This window comes from Panthera onca, chromosome C1, assembly GCF_046562875.1.
Source record: "Panthera onca isolate mPanOnc1 chromosome C1, mPanOnc1 haplotype 2, whole genome shotgun sequence".
Lineage (NCBI taxonomy): Eukaryota > Metazoa > Chordata > Mammalia > Carnivora > Felidae > Panthera > Panthera onca.
In genome coordinates, this window is record NC_138346.1 from 171,030,687 (window position 1) to 171,053,787 (window position 23,101).

Below are 23,101 nucleotides of genomic sequence, written 5' to 3' on the forward strand. Positions count from 1 at the left end.
ATTGTACAATAATGAAAGTATATTTAATGCTACTGGAACTGTAAACCTAGAATGATTAAAATGGTGTATTTTATGTTCAGTATCCCCTCCTTATCTGTGGTGGACACATTCCAAGACCCCCAGTGGATGCCTGAAACCAAAGATAGCACTATACCCTGTATATACTGTTTTTTTCATATACACGCATACCTATGATAAAAGTTTAATTTATAAATCAGGCACAGTAAGAGATTAACAATAACTAATAAAGAAATAGAATATATTCCAATAAGAGTTATGTAAATGTGGTCTCTTTCTCTCTCAAAATATCTTACTGTACTGTAGTCACCCTTCTTTTTAGGATGATGATGTGAGATGATAAAATGCCTAAGTGACAAATAGCGAGGTGAATGGTGTAGGCACATGTTAGGCTACCTAGTGACCTTCTGACACTGTTGGAAGGAGGATCATCTGTTTCCAGACCTCAGGTGACCGCAGGTAACGGTATTGTGAAAGGGAAACCACAGGGACTACTAGGATGTATATTTTACTACAACTAAAAATAAAAAAACAGATCTGTAAATCTTGATGGTTTCACCCTTCAATTAAAATGGAGAAATGAGTGATAGAGAAAGGTAAACTTAAGTAGCAGGTACTACAAATATAGTTACGTCTGTACCCCAAAATGGATATTACAATAAAGACAGAAATGATAATGTTCCTCTACCCTTCTGGAGGGCACTCTCTAAACAAGAGTATTGAGAATTATATATTTATAAAATAATCAAATGTTTTAACAATCTACTCAGGGATTGTAATATTAGATGATAAATTTTCATCACAGGAGTATATTTCTGAGAGGAGGGTAAATAAAGATTCAAGCCCATCCTGATCTTATGTGTGTAACTGCTATAGAGAATCAGAATATTCTATCAAAAACATGCCACTTTGGCATAAGGATTATTTTGAGAGGAAGACAAATGAGAAACAGCACACACAGAAAAGCTATCTTCCCCTGATTCTTGATCACTAGAGAGGACGCTAGATTTTATTCTGCTAAGAGATGGCACTAAGAGAAACATACATAACAAAACAGCCCTTATCTTCCATCAATTTCCCCCTTATATTTACCTTCCTACAGCTCTGACCCTAAAACCTAAACTCCTTTTCCTTTGTCTTGTTACTTCTCTAGAAATGTGTTGTTCTTTGTTAAAATGCCATGTAAGCCCGAGTTCTAAGCACCCCTTTGAGTTATTCATCACTGAGTTTCTTCTGCTTGTGTGCATGCCACACTTGTTAATAAATTGTTTTCCTTTTGCCAATCTTTCATCAGCTTAATTTCCACGGCCCAGCCACAAAACCAATGAGGTTAGAGGAAAAAAAACTGTCCCTCCCCAACACTGTCATCATTGTGGAGTCTAGAAAGGGAGGAAAAGAGTTAATGCCCCAAACAAGAACATATAATTATTTAAAGAAAATAAAATTTTGTGCAGACTAGACACATTAGGTCTGAAACAATTTTAATCAATGCCACTTTAGAGGGTTTACAGAGGTCACCTCACAGAATCAGAAATGGAAAATAAAAAGGAAGCTAGGAAATTTAACAGAGATTCAGTAATTAGAATGCATGCCTTTCAAACTGTGAGCACTGAATGTTGTTATAAACCAGCGTTTCAAATAGTAATTTAACAAACAACAGAGTAAGTGGTTGTATTGTGAAGATCATTGCTATGTGCTTACGAATGGAATTCTTTTAAAGCCTACTGCCTTGCAAATGAGTAGTTGAGATCAGGATAAAATTTTGACTGATAGTATGGATTCAAAAATTACTGTATCATGGGGTGCTGGGTGGCTCAGTCTGCTAAGCATCCTCTTGGCTTCAGCCAGCACAGGTCGTGATCTGACAGATAGTGAGATGGAGCCCCACATCAGGCTCTGTGCTGGCAGTATGGAGGCTGCTTGGGATTCTCTCTCTCTGTCCCTCCCCCATTTGCACTCCCTCTCTCAAAATAATAAAATAAACTTTAAAAAAAAGCAACTGTATCTCAAACAACTTAGATGAAAATTAAGATGGTGTATCCAGAAATCTGTGTTAAATGACCAAAAAGTGATTCTAGTGGTAATGGAAATATGGACATTCAATATGTGTTGAAAGAATCCAAATAAATCCAAATAAAATTGCCATTAAATGTAAGAATAAGCAAAAAAATTTAACATTTGACAGTGTTTAAAATGTGAATGTTTAAATTTATGATGTAAATATTGTGAATGTAGCTTTGACTATTTCATCTAGAACCCTAAAAATTTATACATAAAAATGGGCCTCTTTTTCAGGTTGCCTTGTATTTGGGTAAATAGAAAATTCTCCTTATAGAATAAAGCCACAAGTGACTATTTGTGAACATTAACTAGTCTGTGATTAGAATTTGTTCCACATAACTGGATATTCTGTTTGAGTTCAAGTACTTAGGGGTATAGGAACAGGACCAGCAAGGAAAGAAAGCACCAATGTCAATGGCAACACACCAGGTGATTCTCTGTTACTTCTTCCTATATCCAGGTATTATTCACATAATCTTAAAATATCTGTTCTCTGGTAGGCTTCCCAGAGTCCTATATCATGGGTAATCCTCTAGGGTCCATAAATACAGCTTGCAGAGCACCTTGAATAGCAGAAGGACCCATAGCGTTTGCAAAAGGGGAGAAAGGAAGATAGGTTTGAAGGAGGAGGGAGCACAAAAACCAGCCTTATGAGCCCTGTAATAGAGCAAAGAAAGGCCCACTCCCCACAGCACTGCAAGAAAGTGGCTGACCTCCGTGAGGGGAACAGTGCACTGTACCTAAACATATTGCTAAGTGGCCTTTTAAATATCCCTATATAATAAGTTTCTTTTCATTCACCTGGAAATTAATCTTCAGCATGAAATGAACAAACCAAAACATTAAAAAATGTCCCTAATGAAAGATTCCAATTGGTGACCAGTTAACTCTAATTTTATAAAAATAAAGTTTATTGGTTATCTAATAGCAAAGGCAAACCTATTGAAATATAATGCTTTCCTGTCAAGTTGAAAACAGGTAGTATCACAAATGTAAAGATAATTTTTTAGAGTTCAGTGACCTTCTATTTAGTATGACACATAACACAGAACAGTGTGGGTAAGCAAGACATAAACAAGAGATCTTTAATTAATTTTGCCTTGATTTTTCCCTGATAAATACTATGTGAGAAATACAACGCTGTGTTTCTCTGAGAGATAAAAAATCACAAATGGCCAAATAGCTCTTTTTTGAAATGGATAATCTAGAGAAATAAATCACTAAAAAAATCAAGGCAAAAACCACTATAAACCACTATAAAAGGCAACTGCAGCCTACTGACTCTCACTAGAAGTTATATAATACAGAAAAGATGAGTTTATACTTACAGTAATACACAGTACAGTGTATCTTGGAAAAATGATTAATTACAAAAATTACCTTTTCCATTACATTTTTTTTTTTTTTGAAATGCACAGGACTTAGCAACAGGGATAGGGAGGGAGGGGAACAGAATGGGGGGATGTGGAAGATCTGTTCTCAACCCTTACCATGTTTTCAGCGCTGTAGCCATACTGCTGTGTTTCCTGGGAATAGATACTCATCATGGACCTTGCTTCTTGAAGCTCAGGTGGTTCACTGTCATGTAACCACTGTGTGCCAAAATGAAGTTCCTTCACGGAGGGAACAGGAGCAGCCTCTTGAAGGTGCGAAGAGGCATACAAGTCCATGGACTGAAAGCGATCTTGATACAGCTCATATTCTTCATCCACAAGCATCTCTCTTTCTTCCCCCATCTCTTGCAACCTGGGAGTCAGAAATTCACGCATCTCCCAGGCCTCCTTGCTGTTGTCTATCTCTTTTTGTTGGGACTGGAAAGTCTTCCCCAAATCTAGGAACGGCTCATCTACAAGTTCCTCTTTATAATAGGGTTCATCTCTAAATCCCTGTAAATAAAAGTTGCAAAATAATTTGAATTCCCCCTCCTTTAAAGCGGCACTCTATACATTAACTGGAAGGTTAACCCGTGACAGAACCACAGTGACTACATTCCATGCCCAGCCACAGTTAACTTGAACGGCTCTCCATCACAAAGGAGGAGAAATAAATGCTCACTCCCACACAACCCTCAAAGCAGGAAAGGGACAAACAGTTAAGAGGCAGAAATCTGCCACTGGCAAGGTGAATGACTATTCTAAAAGGTTCGTTACACATTAACCACCTAAAACTTCTCAATCAGAAATAAGAATTTTGTTAACTGCTACATGAATATTTAACTCATTCATCTCAGAGAAAAGTAGTACATAAATATAGATACACATCATTCTATTCCCTAAGAAAGCAAAAACTTAAAAAGTCAGGATTTTCAAGCTTAGCTAATTCAAAATAAATTATGGCTATTGAAATTATCAAAAAGCATTCTCCATAAACTAAAGATATGGGAAGTAGGTCTCAACTACTTTGAGTATGACTATTTTATAATATGCCTATGTAACAGACATGTAATTTTTTCATCTGTACTGAAATTACATGGCAAAAAGGAATGAATATAGAATGCTTTCTAATTAATTTATATTTTACTAATTAGAAGATCAAGTACATGCAACTGAAACTAAATAGTCACATATGTGCAGAAACTTTGTTGAATTCCCAGGTAATGCCTGAGAAATGTATGGGTTTGCTGAGCCTCTAACCTAACCCTGGAGAATCCTCAGAGTGCTGACCACAATGAGGCCCAATTCCTCCTGAGAGATCAGTGACATTTCCTATTTGGAGACCTATTCATTAAATATTATCAAATATAAATTCATGGGATGAATCACTACTTCCCACCTTTATATTATTATAGCGTATCAAATACAGCAACCTAGTTAATTTTTTTAAAGGTGTATTTACAGGGTATATTTAAAGAAGTCATATACTTATGAAATTTTAACAAAAAATGTTGACACTAAAAAACCCACAATGTACAGTATAGAAATAAACATCAGGGGCGCCTGGGTGGTTCAGTCGGTTAAGTGTCTCCGACTTCAGCTCAGGTCATGAGCTTGCAGTTTGTGGGTTCGAGCCCCACGTTGGCCTCTGTGCTGGCAGCTTGGAGCCTAGAGCCTGCTTCACATTCTCTGTCTCCCTTTCTCTCTGCCCCTCCCCCCACATCAAAAATAAACATTAAAAAAATATGTAAAGAAATAAACATCAGTTTGAGACACTGTCAATAAATTATGCAAAAAATATCACCAGATGGTTGCTATCAAGTAAAGCAAAACCATACACCATTCTCTACCTGCAAAGAGCAAAATAAGCACAATTCATTTTAAGAATAAAAAAGGAAAAGCTTCAAAATATACTTCCTAAAATTAAAGCATAATGATGGTTTTGACTAAATAACTTTTCTTTAGAAAGTACTGAATGAGAAGTCCTTTGGAATAGCTCTGTTTTCTACAGCATTTTAAATGCAGGTCTATTTTCAAACATATGTTCTACCCTCAAATATTTAAGAGTATATTAGCGATACAAAATCAGATATGTTTGTGCTTTGAAAATGACTCATATCTGGCCTATGTTAATTATGAGGCCAATGTCATACAAGAGGGAAACCATTTCATCTTAAAAAAATTAAAAAGAGAGGAGGATCATTTAATTTGAATCTCTTTAGCCTAGAGAGTGAGAACAAGCTCTTGTCTTCTTTTTTATAGCAATGTTAGCTCACAATAAACCATTCAAATAGGAAATCAATTTACTAAATACCTGGGGTGCTTCGAGTATTAAAGATGAATTTATATCATGAATTGTTTCTGAAAGTTCAGTCTTGTCTTCATTTCTGTTTGAATGTAAAATATAATGACTTTCTCCCTCTTTATCATCTTCCTGAAAATAGAAGCAATTTTTTTTGTTTTTTTATGCACAATTGAAGACAAGTTTTTGTCAACTCTGAAGCTATTTTTTATTGACATATAACATTAAACACTGTATCCATTAAACGTACAACATAATAATTCGATATATGTATATTTTGCAAAATGATTATCACAATAAGTTTGGTTACATCGGCAACTTTCAAATATACAATATGGTATTGTTAACTGTAGTCACTATGCTGTATATTACATCCACAAGACTTATTTATAACTGGAAGTTTGTATCTTTTGGCCACCTTCACCCATCTTGCCCACCAGTCCTCACCTCTGGCAACTAAAGAAGCACTTTCATAACCAAGAAAATACCTTAGTTTTGAACTCTCTTCAGATTAATTCTCATCTTTCCATTAAATGCAAGGACACAATAAACTTTATGCAAATTATATCATTAGAACGAACTTTAATAATTAAACAGAAAACCATATTCAGGTCAAAGCTTCTCAAATTCTTGTTTTCTTTTTAAGTATTCCCTACACTACATACAAAAGAATGAAACTTGACTGCTTTCTTTCATTAAACTCAAAATGGATTAAAGTCCTAAGCATCAGACCTGAAACCATAAAAATCCTTAAAGAGAGTACAGGCAGTAATTTCTCTGCCCGTGACATCAGTCATAGCAATATTTTTCTATAGGCCTCTTGAGGCAAGGGAAATAAAAGCAAAAATAAACCATTGGGACATCAAAATAAAGTTTCTGCACAGCAAAAGAAACAATCAACAAAACTAAACGCCACCTACAGAATGGGAAAAGATATTTGCAAATGACATATCTGATAAAGGGTTAGTATACAAAATACATAAAGAACTGATACAACTCAATACTCAAAAATCAAATAATCCAATTAAAAAATGGGCAGAACAGACATTTCTATAAAGAAGACTTCCAGATGGCCAACAGACATATGAAATGATGCTCAACATCATGCATCATCAGAGATATGCAAATCAAAACTACAAAGAAATATCACCTCACACCTGTCAGAAGGGCTAAAATCAAAAACACAAGGAACAACAAGTGTTGGCAAGGATGTGGAGAAAAAAGAACCCTTGTGCACTGTTGATGGGAATGTGGACCGGGGTAGCCACTGTGGAAAACAGTATGGAGGTTTCTCAAAAATTTAAAAAGAAATATCACATGATCTAGTAATTTCACTAGTGGGCATTTATTCAAAGAATATGAAAACACTAGTTTGCAAAGATATATGCACTCTTATGTTTATTGCAGCATTATTTACAATAGCCAAATTATGGAAGCAGCCCAAGTGTCCATCAATAGATGAATGGATAAAGAAGATGTGGTATATATGGACAATGGAATATTACTCAGCCATTTAAAAAGAATGAAATCTTGCCATTTGCAACAACATGGACAGAGCTAGAGAGTACAATGCTAAGCAAAATAAGTCAGAGAAAAGACACCATATGATCTCACTCCTATGAGTGAGATGGAATTTAAGAAACAAACGAGCAAAGGGGAAAAAAAGAGAGAGAGAGAGAGACAAACCAAGAAACAGACTCTTAAGTATAGAAAACAAACTGATGGTTGCCGGGGGTGGTAGGGGAGGTGGGTAGGTGAAGGGGATTAAGAGTGCACTCACCATGAGAAAAAAAATTAAAAAAAAATGTTTAATGGTTATTTATTTTTGAGAGTGAGAGCATGAGTGGAGGAGGGGCAGAGAGAGGTGGACAGGGAAGTGGGCTCTGTGCTGACAGCAGTGAGCCCGACGTGGGGCTCAAAATCACGAACAGTGAGATCATGACCTGAGCCAAAGTCGGACGCTCAACCAACTGAGCCACCCAGGTGCCCCCGAAATGATAATTTTTTTAAAGAGGGAAAATTCAACAGAGTAACAAACGGAAGTTTCACAAGGTTGTCAGAAGATCAAATTACCAAGTCAGTATCATTACCGCCACTCAGTAGTAGCTAATTTAATAAAAATGTAATAGAAAACAAGACATCATTCACAAAGGGGGAAAACTCAGTAAATCATCTCAGAATTAAATTTGAAAAACACTGCACAGAACATTTAAGGAGAAAACTGTAAAAGAAGATCTGATTAAATAAAGAGACATACTATGTTTACAGGGGAAAAAAAAGTATTTCTTAAATTAAAAACATCACTTACTACATCACTTACTAGTAAGTAAGGTCCTTACTAAAAAAAGGACCTTAATATTAAGAAATGTATCAGGGGGCACCTGAGTGACTCAGTCAGTTAAGCTCTGGGTCATAATCTCACGGTTTGTGAGTTCGAGCCCATATCAGGCTCTGTGCTAACAGCTCAGAGCCTGGAACCTGCTTCAGATTCTGTCTCCCTCTTTCTCTGCCCCTCCCCTGCTTGCGCTCTGTCTCTCTCTCAAAAATAAATGTTAGGGGAGCCTGGGTGGCTCAGTCGGTTAAGCATATGACTTCAGCTCAGGTCACGATCTCATGGTTTGTGGGTTCAAGCCCCACGTTGGGCTCTGTGCTGGCACCTCAGAGCCTGGAGCCTGCTTTGGATTCTGTGTCTCCCTCTGTTTCTGCCCTGTCCCTGCTCACGTTCTGTCTCTCTCAAAAATAAATAAACATTAAAAAAATTTTTTTAAATAAATAACGTTAAAAAAATGAAAAAATAAGTCCCATTCAGTTAACATGAAAATATATAAATATGTTATATTTGTATAATGTATACCTATATATGACTTAATAAAAAAAAGTCACGTTCTCTTAACTTTTATATATTCATAGTCTTTCTGCCCCAAGCTGACTTTGGGCCACCTTCTTCACACTCTCTACCCCACTTCTGCGGAGGACTGAGTTGAAAGCTCAGTAAACTTTACGTGATCAGGTAAGTGACCACCAAGTGGACAAGAGAGAAAGAGACCTCAGAGAAGATCCACACATCACTATTTACAGCTCGTGAGCAAACAGTTTTGCTAAAAGTGCCCAGATGTTAAAGAAGGAATCAATGGTCGTTCCACTAAGAATTTTTTGCCATCCTGAAAGTGACCTTTCTCCTCATCCCTTTTGGGGCTTCCCGCTCCCAGGTATCCTGGAAGACTTCTACTCACAGGGAAAAGCCTAGGCAAAGGTCTACGTCACAATTACTACATTCCAAAACCCTATCAGAATGTGGCTCTGATATCCTGAAATCTCTGCAGCCCTACCTCTGCCAGGAGCAGCACAGGAATCCACACCCAACTGGTAACTAAGTTCTCTTTTTTATATCTGACACTTCCCTTAAACTGCTTCACAGTAAAGTCACGCCGTCCAAGTCCTCTAGGACATAAATAGTTTGGGAATTCCTCTGGCAGCCCAAACAACTAGACAAATAATCATCGGGTAAAATCTATATGAAATTCCGCCCCCCCCACAATGAGAATACCAAGAAGATGAGAGCCCACATAAAAATATCACACTCCTCCCCCCCACCAACTTAATTTGTCCAGAAATCAAACCAGGCATCTCATGGTGTTGGCTACGGCAACAGTCAAACAGCAAATATGCAATACAAAGTCGAGAACTTGATTAGCTGTGTGCTATACTCCATTTTGAAGTATTTGGAGTGCTGGATAGTATAATATACCGGCATCTTTATGGGAAATTCATGAAGGCCATGAGGTTCCCCAGTACATAAATACAGGAATCTATATCTATATATGAACATATCTGTATCTACCTATACTTATGGACACATGTAGTATGTTAACATACTCATGTAGTATATCGATGTATTTCTTAAAGATATTAGGAGTTCTCTAGGATTGTTCAGTCTTTTCAGAAATGAAAAAATAGGCTCAGGGAAGAAGAGTGGTGTACCTATCATCAAATTCCTAGTATGATGTTTCTCAAAGTGTGAAATTCAGCGTCAGAATTACATGGGTGATTCACTGAAAAGGCAGATCCCTAAATAGCCATCACAATGACTAGAAGAAAATCTCTGAGGGTAGGACCTGGAAAACTGCATTTTAACCACCTCCCAGGTGATTAAATATATTACATATCTTTGAGGTGAAACCCACTAGGCTAACTCATAAGAAAGCTAGAAACAGAGTCCAGGTTTCTTAAAATCCAGTCCTGGCACTCTATGAAGACCATCTGTCTGTTTCAGACAAGCTATGCAAACCAAGGTAGCAACAAGTTAAATATATAGCACTGTGGCTAACAGTGCAGGGTCTGAGGCCACCTTGCTGACTTTATACTCTGTCTCTTACTAGTTACATCACTATGGATAAGATGCTCAATTCTCTGTGTATTGATAGGCTCATCTCTAATGAGGGTAATAAGAACTACCTCTTCAAGTTGCCAAGAGCATTAAATTAGTTAATGCATATAAAGGGTTTAATATACTGACACATGGTAAGCACTCAATAATATTTTCATACTGCTTGAAAATTATCTTGAAGTATTTTGTTAATTGGGGAACCTCAAAAGCACCCTAACTGTAATGTGGCCCTCAGTCATAAACACTAATCTGACCCCATACGAAAGATTAAACAGTAAGTGGGGTGCCTGCGTGGCTCAGTTGGTTGAGCATCCAACTTCAGCTCAGGTCATGATCTTGTGGCTTGTGGAGTTCAAGCCCACATCAGGCTCTGTGCTGACAGCTCGGAGCCTGGAGGTTGCTTCAGACTCTGTGTCTCCCTCTCTCTCTACCCCTCCCCCGCTCACACACTGTCTCTGTCTGTCTGTCTCTCTCTCAAAATAAAAATAAACATAAAAAAAAAAAAGATTAAACAGAAAGGGGTGCCTGGGTGACTCAGTCGGTTAAGCATCCAACTCTTGATCTCAGCTCAAGTCTTGATCTCAGGATCGTGAGTTCAAGCCCCATGTTGGGCTCCATATGCCCGCCACCCAAAAAGAAGATTATGCAGAAAGAGCACTTAAAGATGACTTGGCCACATAGACTTCTAGATCCTAGGGGTTATGAGGCACTTTGATGGGCAGAAAAGTGGATTAAAATCTCAAATCTGTATGTTAAAACGATATAGTTACTTGGATTTCAACTTATCATGACATCTCAACATCATTCCCAAGTGAAAAGTTAAAATGCACAGATTTTAATTTATATCATAAGGAATGTGATGAGAACTTACAGATCTGTGCTAAAAGCATAAAGCTAAAAATAATAGTAAAAGTGGTAGGAGGACTAGTAACGTTAGCAGCTACTATTTATGTAATGTGCTAAGCACTTAATGAACATAATCTTTAGTCCCCCCAAATCTTACGAGGTAGACATTATGTTGCTAATTTTTTAAGTCAAGGACATAAGAAATTTGTCCTAGGATACACAGAGAGTAAGCAGTGGAACAGGGATTTGAAAGCAGGTGCATCTGTCTCCAAAACCATGTTCTCAACTATTACACTATTATCACTTCCTATAGTAACACAATTGAACACTCACCACCAAGGGCTTACAGATGCCAAGGCGTACAATGCCTGGTGGTACGGCTTTCAACACTTCCACGGCTTCAGCAAGTGTGGTGTTCTCCAAAGAGTATTCGTTGACTGAAACCAGGCGGTCTCCAGGTAAGAGTTCTCCTGTTCTTTCTGCAACACCATCTGCCACCAGGGAACGGATCACAATCACTGATCGTGTGGGATCCAAAGGGTCCTAAAGGATCAAGTAAAGAAGAAACAATGAGTGCATTTCTGAAAATACATGTATTCATGATTCTCATTTGACTATTTATTATAAGTGTCCAGCATTCTGGTGATAGTCTTCCAAATTCTTCTGTTAAAATATTGTTCTATACATCCACACAAATATCAGCTTCTATCAAGGTGGAAACATAGTCCTAACAATTTCAGTTACATATCTGAGGGTTCAATACATACAAATTTCTTCTTTAAACTTTTGAAAACTGCTATTTTGTTGGACCACAAATCTATGGACAGTTGAGTAAGATTCTCTGACATCCTCAAGCGTCCATATTATAGACTAAAGACAAGTCTGCTCTTGGGCAATAAATACGCTTTAAGAGAAGTGTACTATGGTAAATGATACTTCATTTTTATGTATTGCACCAGTATAAAATCCTCCTGTTAAATCAACGAAGTTCAAAACAGACATGGAATCCATGGAATATCCAACTGCATGACAAAAGTATTTTGAAAATAACATAGTTATGGGGCGCCTGGGTGGCTCAGTCAGTTAGGCATCCGACTTCAGCCCAGGTTATGGTCTCACAGCTTGTGAGTTCGAGCCCCGCATCGGGCTCTGTGCTGACAGCTCAGAACCTGGAGCCGATTCAGATTCTGTGTCTCCCTCTCTCTCTGCCCCTCCTCTGTGTGTTCCCTGTCTCTCAAAAATAAATAAATGTTAAAAAAAATTAAAAATAACATAATTATAATTTATAATCTATAACATGATATAGGGACCCCTAGGTGAGAACTATTCTGATATAAGAAAATGAGCGTCACTTTGTCAACAAAACCAAGGTGAAAATCTCTCCCATCTACTGGGAAGGCCCCGTTTTTCTTTTTATTAAGCAGCACTAAAGATAATGTTGACATTCAATAAATACATTTGGTTAATAACCAGTTTATAGTCCATTATTTTTTTATTTTATCGGACACTCATATACAACACTTACTATGTGCCAGGCTCTATTCAAAGTGCTTTACACTAACACTTGTCTCTGTTTTTACAGATGAGGAAACTAAGGCTCAGAAAGTTCAGGAAACTTGCCAAGATTACCCATGTGGTAAGTAGCAGAGCTAGGATTCAAACTCAGCCAGTCTGGCTCCTAGGTTCTTACTCTAGACCATCAGGCTCTGCCACTTGCCCCACTTTAAAATAATGGTACTACAGAGAAAAAATAAATCCCAATCATGACACTTGTCTATTTTGTTTCTACAGTTTCATAATGCACATACTATTCCATAAAGTCAAGATGTAGTAACATGAGATTCTACTACTGTTGAACCCTTCCTGACAAATACAAGAGAAACTGTCATGTTTTGTGTTAGAATCAGAAGGCTCAGGAATTAGCAAAGTGAGAATTTGCCAAGTTCCAGGCTTTGTCAGTTTGATATGACTGATGGTTCTTTTGAAGTGTTCTGATCCAGTTTTCCATACCTCTGTGCTTTGGACATCAGAGTTCATTTTCAAGTACTATATGGAACTTTAACCAAATATATCATGTTTAAATCAACAAAAGCCACACAGCTAATTCCTTGAAAAAATGCCTTCAAACATAACTGTCATTACCCTCCTTAACCTTGCTTTTCTGCTCCAAGGTCAAGATACTCTTGGTAAATTTCTAACATGCCCTGATGTAGAACACCTCATATATAGGAAAAGGACTGAAAGTAAAAATAGTCATGAGTACTCACTAATAAAGTACATAGTGCTAAACTATAATTACACCAATATTTTCAAGTAGAGGGAGCTATTGCATAGGAAGAGAAGAGAAAAGAACAAAAAAAAAAAAAAAGTACAGTGGTATATCAGCAGGCAATCAGTGCAGATATAAAAGAGCTGTCTGTTTTGTCACCGGCAACCATGAATCACAACACACTTTTCATTCTGAAATATGAAACCATTACATTTTAAGTCTGACACACTAATAAATAAGCTGTACAATTATGTCCTTCATTTAGGATGTCAGTTTATGATGAAAGGCTTTTTTATTAGGGGGGAAGGGAAACTACATAATAGCATATTCCTCTCATGAAATGCCCAGAAAGCAGCTAGCATTACTTCATTTTAATAATTACTAAACTTTCTTAGGGAAAACTGCAACAGTAAAATATACCAAAAGCAAATAAGTGATTTCACTAGGTTGGTGTGAGCAATCTCTTGCAGAGTCACAGAACACCAAATCAGAAAGTACTATTTTTAACCTCAACTGGGTGAACAGGTTTTCAAAATGCAACCAGCTGAAATGATAATCAGAAACATTTGAAAGAAAGATTAACCAGGAAATCATAGAAATAGAATGATTAACACATTTGCCTTATTACAGAAAAGTCGTGGTGAGCATTCATTTATACAAAGCGCAGTCTTCTTTAGACCTCAAGCTAGTACCAGGTATGCTTCCTTACTAAAATTTATTCAGGCTTAGACTTCTAGTTATTCTGAACACTAAGTCCAATCTACCACTGCTTTTCCTGGAGGAGTGAACCCAATGGCAGTGTCTTTGTCATTAAAAAAAAAAAAAAAAAAAAAAAAAAAAGAAAAGCCATCCATTTCTGAAGATGCCCCATTATGCATAATCACTATTTCATTTTCTGTGATGACTTTTCTAACTGTGTGATTTCCTATGTAGCCGAATGAAGTTGCTTTAATGAGTAACAGTCATTTCCTTTCATGGGGCATCACATGCAGCAGCCGCCCTATGGAAAAACAGCAGCTGCTACTGCCTACTGGGGTGACTGCTGTCCTTGAGGCTTCGCTGCATTAAAAATGCTTAAAAACCAGCCCGATTTAGGCTACTCATCATCAGAAAGGTCTGTATTCTGAAAAATCTAGCCCACAGTATCATACCCATGTTGTAGCAAACAAAATGTTATAACGGTTGTTTCTAAAGACCTCTACCCAACTTTGAGACCCCATGTAAAATTTTTTTAAGTTCCCATCAGTTCTTATGACCATTTATCATAATTTTAAAACCTCTGATTCTTCCTATTTTGGTAAATAACACTGCAAGGAACATGGTCTTCCAAAATCAAGACATTGTTTTAGACTAAGCAGTCAATAGAGGGCACTAAAGACCAATCACAGAACACAAGAAACAGCATCTTTTACTATGACAACTACTCTCTTCTGAAGGATTTTGTTCTTCTTTCTTCAAAAGCCTTATATTATTATACACATTATAACAGTATTCCATATGCTTGCTTCAACTTAACCATTTATGAAATTTGTCCCCTACAGCTCTTAAAAATATTAGCAAACTCTGACAATCAGTTAAGGACAGCTAACTTCCCTCAGAATGCCAGACCAAGACAGGAGATCTGACTTGAATTCTTCTCACTATTTAGCAATGAAATCCCGAGAATCCAAATACCCGGTCTCATTAAGTGCATACAATCACTGTGCCTGCCTGAAGAAAAGTGCACATAAGAATTTTTGAGGTTTCTTGAAGTGATGCTAATGTTTGATGTTATAAACACAGGATGTTTCCATGTTGGGGGAAATCCAAGTTGACAGACTTCTCTCCTCCCATAATCCCTGACTCGCATTACCATTTACCCAAGCACTCACTTAATCCCTCTCCCCTAACCCCTCCACTGAGTTGCTAGCTAAGGCATGTCAATTTGAACTTCTATCTCTTCTACCTGACACTTTCTCTCCATTTCCGCCACAACTAAGTTGGTTCAGCTTCTCATTATTTCTTGCCTCTGCAACTGTTTGTCTCACTGTCTCCACTCTTGCTCCCATCAGTTTATTTTCCACAGAAATAAAAGAATGATCTTTAACAATAAAAATGTGATGAGGGGCGCCTGGGTGGTCAGTTGGTTAGCGTCTGGCTGCGGCTCAGGTCGTGATCTTGCAGTTTGTGAGTTTGAGTCCTGCATGGGGCTGTCTGCTGTCAATGTGGAGCCTGCTCTGGATCCTCTGTCCTCCTCTCTCTGCCCCTCCCTTCCTCACTTGCTCTTGCTCTCTCTCCCCCTCAAACATAAATATTTTTAAAAATAAATAAAAATTAAATTTAAAATGTGGTCATAATTTCTTCTCTATTTGAAACACTTCAGTGACACCCAGTTGCCTTCGGACCATGTCTTAACTGCTTGTGAGAGCAATTCCTTCAGATGTGCAGAGGAGTCTAGGCTCCTATCGCTCTCCCTACACGTGAGACTGCCCATTTCCATTTGCTTCGCACATCGTCCCAAAGATACAGAACTACTGAAATCCAGCGACTGTGAAATGCTTTGATACGTTGCCTGACATCCGACAAACCATTCCATCTGCCAGGAATACTTTCCCTGCTCCACTGCCACTTATCTACCTTTTCACCATCAGAGTCCACTCAAGTGTTTCCACCAATGGGAAGCCTTCCCTGACTTTCTCCTCTTGTGATCCCCTAATTCTAGAAGAGGACTTCCATACAGCATTTGTCATAATATAGTTTTCCTTATTGTCCCATATCTCTTAAAATAAGTTGGGTCTCCTGCTTGTTAGATGTATCCATGGCACCTTGCATTTTCTCTATTATAACACTTCTGGCATTTTTCAGAAATTATTTTAACTGTCTTATCTATTAAAAATAAGCTTCATGAGAGTGAGGGTGTGTTTACTTATTAGCTGCTTTATTTCCAGGACCTACTAAAGTGAATGCCATATGGAAGGTACTGAATAGTAGTTGAAATATTGAATGGCAAACTATTTACCTTCTCTCTCCTCACTGGACTGTTAAGTCAAAGGCAAAGGCCACATCCTGTCATATATGAATAGGAACAACAATGGTTAGCACTTACTGAGTATTTGCTATGCCAGGAATGTTCTAGGAATCTTACTAGAATTCATTTATTAACCTTCACACCACCATGAGGTAAGTACCATTATTATCCCTACTTTCAGGATGAGAAAACTAAGACAGAGGAAAAGTACCCAAGGCGCACAGTTGAGAAATGGCAGAGGCAGAATTTAAACCAGCTGGTAAAGTTCCAGGGTTTACACTCTTAGCCACTAAGTGATGCAGCTTCCCTACCTTCAAGTACTTGCCAAACGAATTAGTACTGAAAGAAGGCAAATTGATAGAAGATATATTTATTACCTTGCCAAAGTGTGTAAACTGAGGCCCTTACGTATGACACTTGGCCACTACAGGTTTATATATCAGTACCTAGTTGATGAAGTTAGCAGAGAATGTAGAGCTTGGCTGCCATGTACAAATAAAACATGTATTTGTTTGCCAAATTTTAATTTATACCTACTTTCTCAAGAATCCATTCATTTGGTGACCTGAAGTCACCTTTACATGAAGGGATACATACATGTGACAATAATTATGCCCAAATGGATAGGATTCCAAGTTTCTACAATGTCTATAAAATGTAGTATATGAATATTTGTGTACCTTCCCACAGATCAAAGAGATCAGAGTTCACATAAGATAAGGCAAGGTGCAGGGGCATCACCTGGGGCAGAATGGTGGCTCAGTTGAAATGTAGGCTCTGTGAGAGACGGCTATCAACCTGAAGATGTGGGGAGCTCTAGCCATGAAGCTGTCACATAAGCAAAACTACCAATACAAGCAAGCAGCGACGGCAAGCTCACTGGAAAGGCATGGAGCAGGGAATGTTAGAGAGAAGAAATAAACAAGAAAAGTGGTCACATTTAATAAAATTGGCCAGTGCATCAGTAAGAGGTATTTTTTTAAAGAGGAACATGAGACGTATACCCTGGACTATTCTGACATTTAACATGTATATGCTTTGTAGTATTACTCCAATGCAGAAAAATAGATATCAAGGTGTAAACAATGACCTTACTACATGAATTCAAAATAAAGAACAACTTTTTGATTATTTTTTTTTTTAAATTTTTTTTTCAACGTTTATTTATTTTTGGGACAGAGAGAGACAGAGCATGAACGGGGGAGGGACAGAGAGAGAGGGAGACACAGAATCGGAAACAGGCTCCAGGCTCTGAGCCATCAGCCCAGAGCCCGACGCGGGGCTCGAACTCACAGACCGCGAGATCGTGACCTGGCTGAAGTCGGACGCTTAACCGACTGCGCCACCCAGGTGCCCCAAATGATTATTTTTTAATTCTATATTTAACACCCTAACTTTTAAAAGCATTAAGGAAATGGAATATGAATTTTTATAGTAGAATGGCATTGAATAGAATGCCATAGAATAGACCAATGGAACAGGATAGAGAGCCCAGAAATACACCCATGCTTATATGGCCAATTAATCTAGACAAAAGCTGCAAGAATATACAATTGGGAAAAGATGGTCTTTTCAATAAATGGTGCTGGGAAAACTGGACAGTTACATGCTCTATGAAAGGACTGCTTTCTTACACCATACACAAAATAAATTCAAAAGGGATTAAATCTAAATGTGAGACCCAAAACCATAAAACTCTTAAAACACAGGCAGTAATCTCTTAAACATCAGCGTTACCAACGTATTTATGGGTATATCTCCTCAGGCAAGAGAAAGCAAAACTAAAAACAAACTATTGGGACTATACCAGAATGAAAAACTTCAGCACAGCAAAAAAAATAATCAACAAAACAAAAGGCAACCTAGCAAATGGGAGAAAGTGTTTGCAAATGATATATCTGATAAGGGGTTAATATCCAAAATATGTAACTTACACAACTCAACACCAAAAAGAAACTGACTAAAAAATGGATAGAGGACCTGAACATTTTCCTAAAAAACATATACAGATGGCCAGCAGACACAGGAAAAGATGCTCAATATCACTAATAACTAGGCAAATGAAAATCAAAGCTACAATGAAATATCATCCTACCCTGGTCAGAATGACTAGTATCGAAAAGATGAGAAGTGACAAGTGTTGGCAAGGATGTAGAGAAAAGGAAACCCTCATGCACTGTTGGTGGGAATATAAATTGGTGCAACCACTGTGGAAAACAGTATGGAGGTTCCTCAAAAAATTAAAAATAAATACCCTAATCCCATTGCCGGGATTTACAACAGCCAACATATGGAAGCAACTCAAGTGTCCATCAATAGATGAATGAATAAAGCAAATGTGGTATATATATACAGTGGAATATTACTCAGCCATTAAACAGAATGAAACCTTGCCATTTTCAACAACATGGATGGCATTATGCTAAGTGAAATAAGTGAGACACAGAAAGACAGATGCCATATGATTTCACTTATAGGTAGAATCTAAAAAACAAATTAAACAAACAGGCTGTCAAATACAGAGAACTTGTGGTTGCCAGATGGGAGGTAGGAAGGAAGATCAGTGAAATAGGTGAAGGGGATTAAGAGGTACAAACTTCCAGTTAGTTATAAAACAAATACGTCACAAAAACAAAAAGTACAGCATAGGGAATATATTCAGTCAGTAATATTGTTGTATGGAGTCAGATGGTGACTACGATTATCATGATGAGCAATAAATAATATACAGAATTGGCAAATCACTCTATTGTACACCTGAAACTAACATAACACTGTATGTCAACTACACTTCAATAATTTTCAAAATGTGTATAAATTGCTTTACCTTTGATAATTTTGACACTGTTAACTGAGTACAGTATATTAAAATATAAAATTGGCCTATGTAAACTCATGAGAGGAAATATGGTTAAGTCATATAGTCTTAATCCTACATTTAATTACTCTAAGTAGTTTAATTATTAAAGCTCTTTGCTGCTGTACAGCTCACCACACCAAAATAACTGCTCTCCCATATTACTGGAGTCCTTCATCAAAATGAAATGATTAAAAAAAAAAAAAGACTAGGAATACAACCTAAATAATTATGAAATAGAAAGTGCTCTACAAATGAACAGATATCCTAATCAATGAATTCAATGTCTTGGTATACATTATCACAGAATTAGGCTATTGAGCCTAACTCCACAAATACTCAGATCAGTGTGAGGAAGTATATTTCAAAGATAATTTTAAAGAATCTACATAATTTCTGGATAACATGAAATAGGTAGCTATGAAATATTTGATCAGAGAATTGTTCCAAATCAGTAATGTTCAACTGAGAGAAAACTATAAAAGTAGCAAGCAGCAAATATTTGTTTCTTGAAGAGCATACTCTTAAATGTGGCCATTATTATTTGAACTAAAGAGTATTAGGGGCACCTGGGTGGTTCAGTTGGTTAAGCATCCAGCTCTTGATTTCAGCTCAGGTCATGATCTCTCTGTTCATGAGATCGAGCCCCATATTGGGCTCTGCATTGATGGTGCAGAACCTGCTAGAGGTTCTCTTTTTCTCTGCCCCTCCTCTGATCACACTTTCTCTTTCAAGATAAATAAAAGAAACATTAAAAAAACATCTTTGATCTGAAAAGAGTATTAAGTTAAAACGTAAATAAGTAGATTTTCAACAATCTCAAGGAAGTTACTAAAATGGAGAACACTGAAAGAAACCATTAAATTTAAAAGGGAGACCACTAACTTCTCCATCCTGGAGGTAGGCAGAAGAAGCAAATGGTATAAAAAAAGGCAAAGGAAAGTTTATTTTACACACACACACAGGAAAAAAAAAAAACAGTGATCTGCAGAAGCTCTGAGGTACAGCTGGCATGAATTAAAATTTCCATTGTGAGCAATGTCAATCAGGAAACAGGAATCCAAAGTTTTTTTTTTTTTTTTTTTTTTTTTTTTTTTTTTTTTTTTTTTAAGGAGAAAATATACATAGGAGAGAAAGACAAGGAAGACAGCTATTCAATCCACTAGTGGTAGGATGGGTGTGGATTAGAGGTCAGGGGACAAGTTTTGAGCCCCAGCTTGGTGCCAGCCTGGCTGTGTATAGTTTCGGAAGTTCATTTCTCTGAGTCAGTTTCTTCAATTGTAAAATGAGAACACTGGATACATGACAGTTAGGATCTGTTTCCCCAACTCCAAAATCCTGTAACTAAATTTGACAGAGTATCTTGAGTCAAATTTGTCATTAATTTCTACCAAAACATTCAGAAAACCACTGTAAAAAGTAGGGAATGATGGAAGTTAATTCAAAACACAGCTTCAGTTATGAAAAAGATGTACACTCTGGTCACAAATATGGTATAATTTCAGTTAGTGGGGTCTTTTAAGAACTCATAAAAAGGCCACTGACTACATAAGATCTAACTTCCTGGATATTGTACCATCAAAACGAAATGTTTTGACAAAATGTTTATGACATGTGCCTTTTTTTTTTTAATAAGTTGAATCTTAAAACAACTTATGTTTTTCCCTTTGCGATTTTTAGATTGCAACAAAGACATGTCAAGGACTATTACCTGAATTAAAATCACTAACATAGTTCTGGTTTAAGATAGTGGGATGTAATTAATTATACTAAAAGAGCTTCTGATTTGACCAACAAGCTAAGCATTTACTTTTAGGAAAGAGAAATAAATGTATTTATAGTGAATGCAAGGCAATAAATAAATGATTTGATGAATAATGGGCAAGCTACCTTATTAGAATTTAATCCCATTTTTAACTATTTTATAATATAGCCAAGTATCACACTAATCGTACCAATTACCGCAACACCATCGTGTTCAAAGTACCCACAAAATACATTCAGTGCACTCAAGATAGATTAAACTGATATGGTTCCTGGCTTCTTGTGTCTTATTACTTCCTAAATACCATTAGGCATTAAGAATAGATTTTTCCATGCATCATACATAGAACCGAACAGTCCCTGAGCAGCACAGTAAGCACAGCATGTGAGGCAATTAAAAGTGCAATGAAAGAGAACTGGACAGAGAAACTTGCTAAAAATTCAAAATATATTGCAAACAGGAAAAAAAATACAGAAGCTTGCACATAATTTTATTCTGCATAGCTTGGTACTTCAAGTCTATTTTAAGCCCTATAATAATTTAAATGGTTCAACCAGGAGTCCCATGGAAATTGCTTCTTGAAGACTATTGCTTTCTTTTATCCCCCTCTAGTCTCTGATTAGATATTTTCCTTGGATATTAGATCTGTTGCTTGAAGGTTTCATCTACTGAAAATTTTCTGTCATGCTGTAATTGTTTCCCATTCACTCCTGGCCCAGGACTTTTGCTGGTTTTAAGGAAAATAAAACAAAATCAGCCATACAAATGTTCTTTATCTGTAAGTCCCCTCATTTGTCTGGAAAGTCCACTAGGCAGACAGTAGTACTCAAGTACAGACTCATACCCTCTATTAAAATTACAGTAGTTGAAAAAAAAATGCCATTGGATGAAATGTGAATATACTTCACATTATGGGACTGCACACTTAAAAATGGTTAAGATGGTAAATTTTATGATATGTCTATTTTACAAAAAATTTTCTAAGTAGAAAATGAATTTATAAATAAATATTACAATATCATCCAAGGAAAAAACTACAGAAATTGAAAGCTACTATGATGCAGGGCAAGTATAGACACATAAAATTTGTAAAAGCTTTTCTAATGTTAATTTTGGAATTTATTTTCATTTTCCATACAAATCATTCTCAGCTTAAGCATTTAGAAATACTAGCTGAGACTTGGGTTTCTCGTCTGTAACTGGGAAGAACAACAGTACAGATTTCATAGAGTTGTGCAAAGCATTAAATGACACAGGTCACATAAGGGACTTTATAAGTCCACAACAAGCACTTCATAAGCGCTAATCCTATTCTATGGTTATCACTGTGAAGATGATGATGGAGAAGTCAGTAGGAAATAGGAGATTGAGGAGTTAACAATTATCACTGAGTTTACAGTCTTCTAAATTCAACTGAGCATGTGTGATTTAAACCAACAGTTCTATCAACTACTGAACTATTTGTGATATGATGCTTATGTGGTAACACACGGAAATAAAGAGCTGACCCTACACTCTCCAGGTTACGAAGATCTCTGCATCAGAAGAGAAGCTCAGAGCAGCACAGCATCCTCAGCCCTCCTTCTCTCTTGAAGCAGACACTGAAAGACAGGAGCCGTCTCCAGGCTGGGAGGTATGCTGACAAGCATAGCCATAGCAAGGACACAGGATGCCATTCACTCTTGAGAAAAAATTCTGTGATTTTTTTTTAATCCTTGAAAGGGCAACCAATACTCTGTAGTATGTAGCATGCAACGTGCAGAATAAAACTTTGCCAACTCTGAAACTGTTCAGGAAAAAAGGCCACAGAGTCCTGCTGGAAAATCTAGGATGCAACACACATAGTTTGCACTCTCTGGTGGTAAGAAAGCCGCCAGGTCTCAAAAGCACAGGCCAGGTGGGAAGAGTAGAGGCGAGGGACCACAAGATTCAGAAATGATCTCAAGTAAACCTTTTGGAATTGTAGTAAGTATTTTTCTCTGGAAAGACAACTGGAAATTTTTTTGTCTTTCATCATTGTGTTAAACCACAGTCATGAAGAATCAATGTTGTTCCTATCACACTACTAGAGCACAGACTTAGGAGCCCAGCTCCACCCACTAATTGGGTGATCCTGAGCAAATTCCTTAACCTCTTGCCATTTTCCTAAGTCATAAAATGAAGATGATTACAGGACCTACCTCATGGGGTGGTAGGGATGATTAAATCAGTTTATG

General features: G+C 37.1%; 1 protein-coding gene and 1 long non-coding RNA gene across 4 annotated transcripts in view; one reads left to right on the forward strand and one right to left on the reverse strand.

Moving 5' to 3' along the window:
• PATJ (PATJ crumbs cell polarity complex component) overlaps window positions 1-23,101 on the reverse strand; it is a 361,686-nt gene that overhangs the window by 247,984 nt on the left and 90,601 nt on the right. For all 3 annotated transcript variants that reach the window (XM_078451845.2, XM_078451844.2, XM_078451846.2), the window contains exons 18-20: window positions 11,321-11,530; window positions 5,767-5,886; window positions 3,570-3,965 (exon numbers count right to left, since the gene is read on the reverse strand). In XM_078451845.2, the coding sequence (XP_078307971.2) occupies window positions 3,570-3,965; window positions 5,767-5,886; window positions 11,321-11,530 (726 nt within the window). The remainder of the gene's footprint in view (window positions 1-3,569; window positions 3,966-5,766; window positions 5,887-11,320; window positions 11,531-23,101) is intronic.
• The window catches only part of LOC144617244 (uncharacterized), a 35,761-nt gene continuing 21,478 nt past the window's right edge, over window positions 8,819-23,101 (forward strand). The window contains exons 1-3 of the long non-coding RNA XR_013557568.2: window positions 8,819-9,120; window positions 12,570-12,623; window positions 22,408-22,518. This is a non-coding gene — a long non-coding RNA (uncharacterized LOC144617244). The remainder of the gene's footprint in view (window positions 9,121-12,569; window positions 12,624-22,407; window positions 22,519-23,101) is intronic.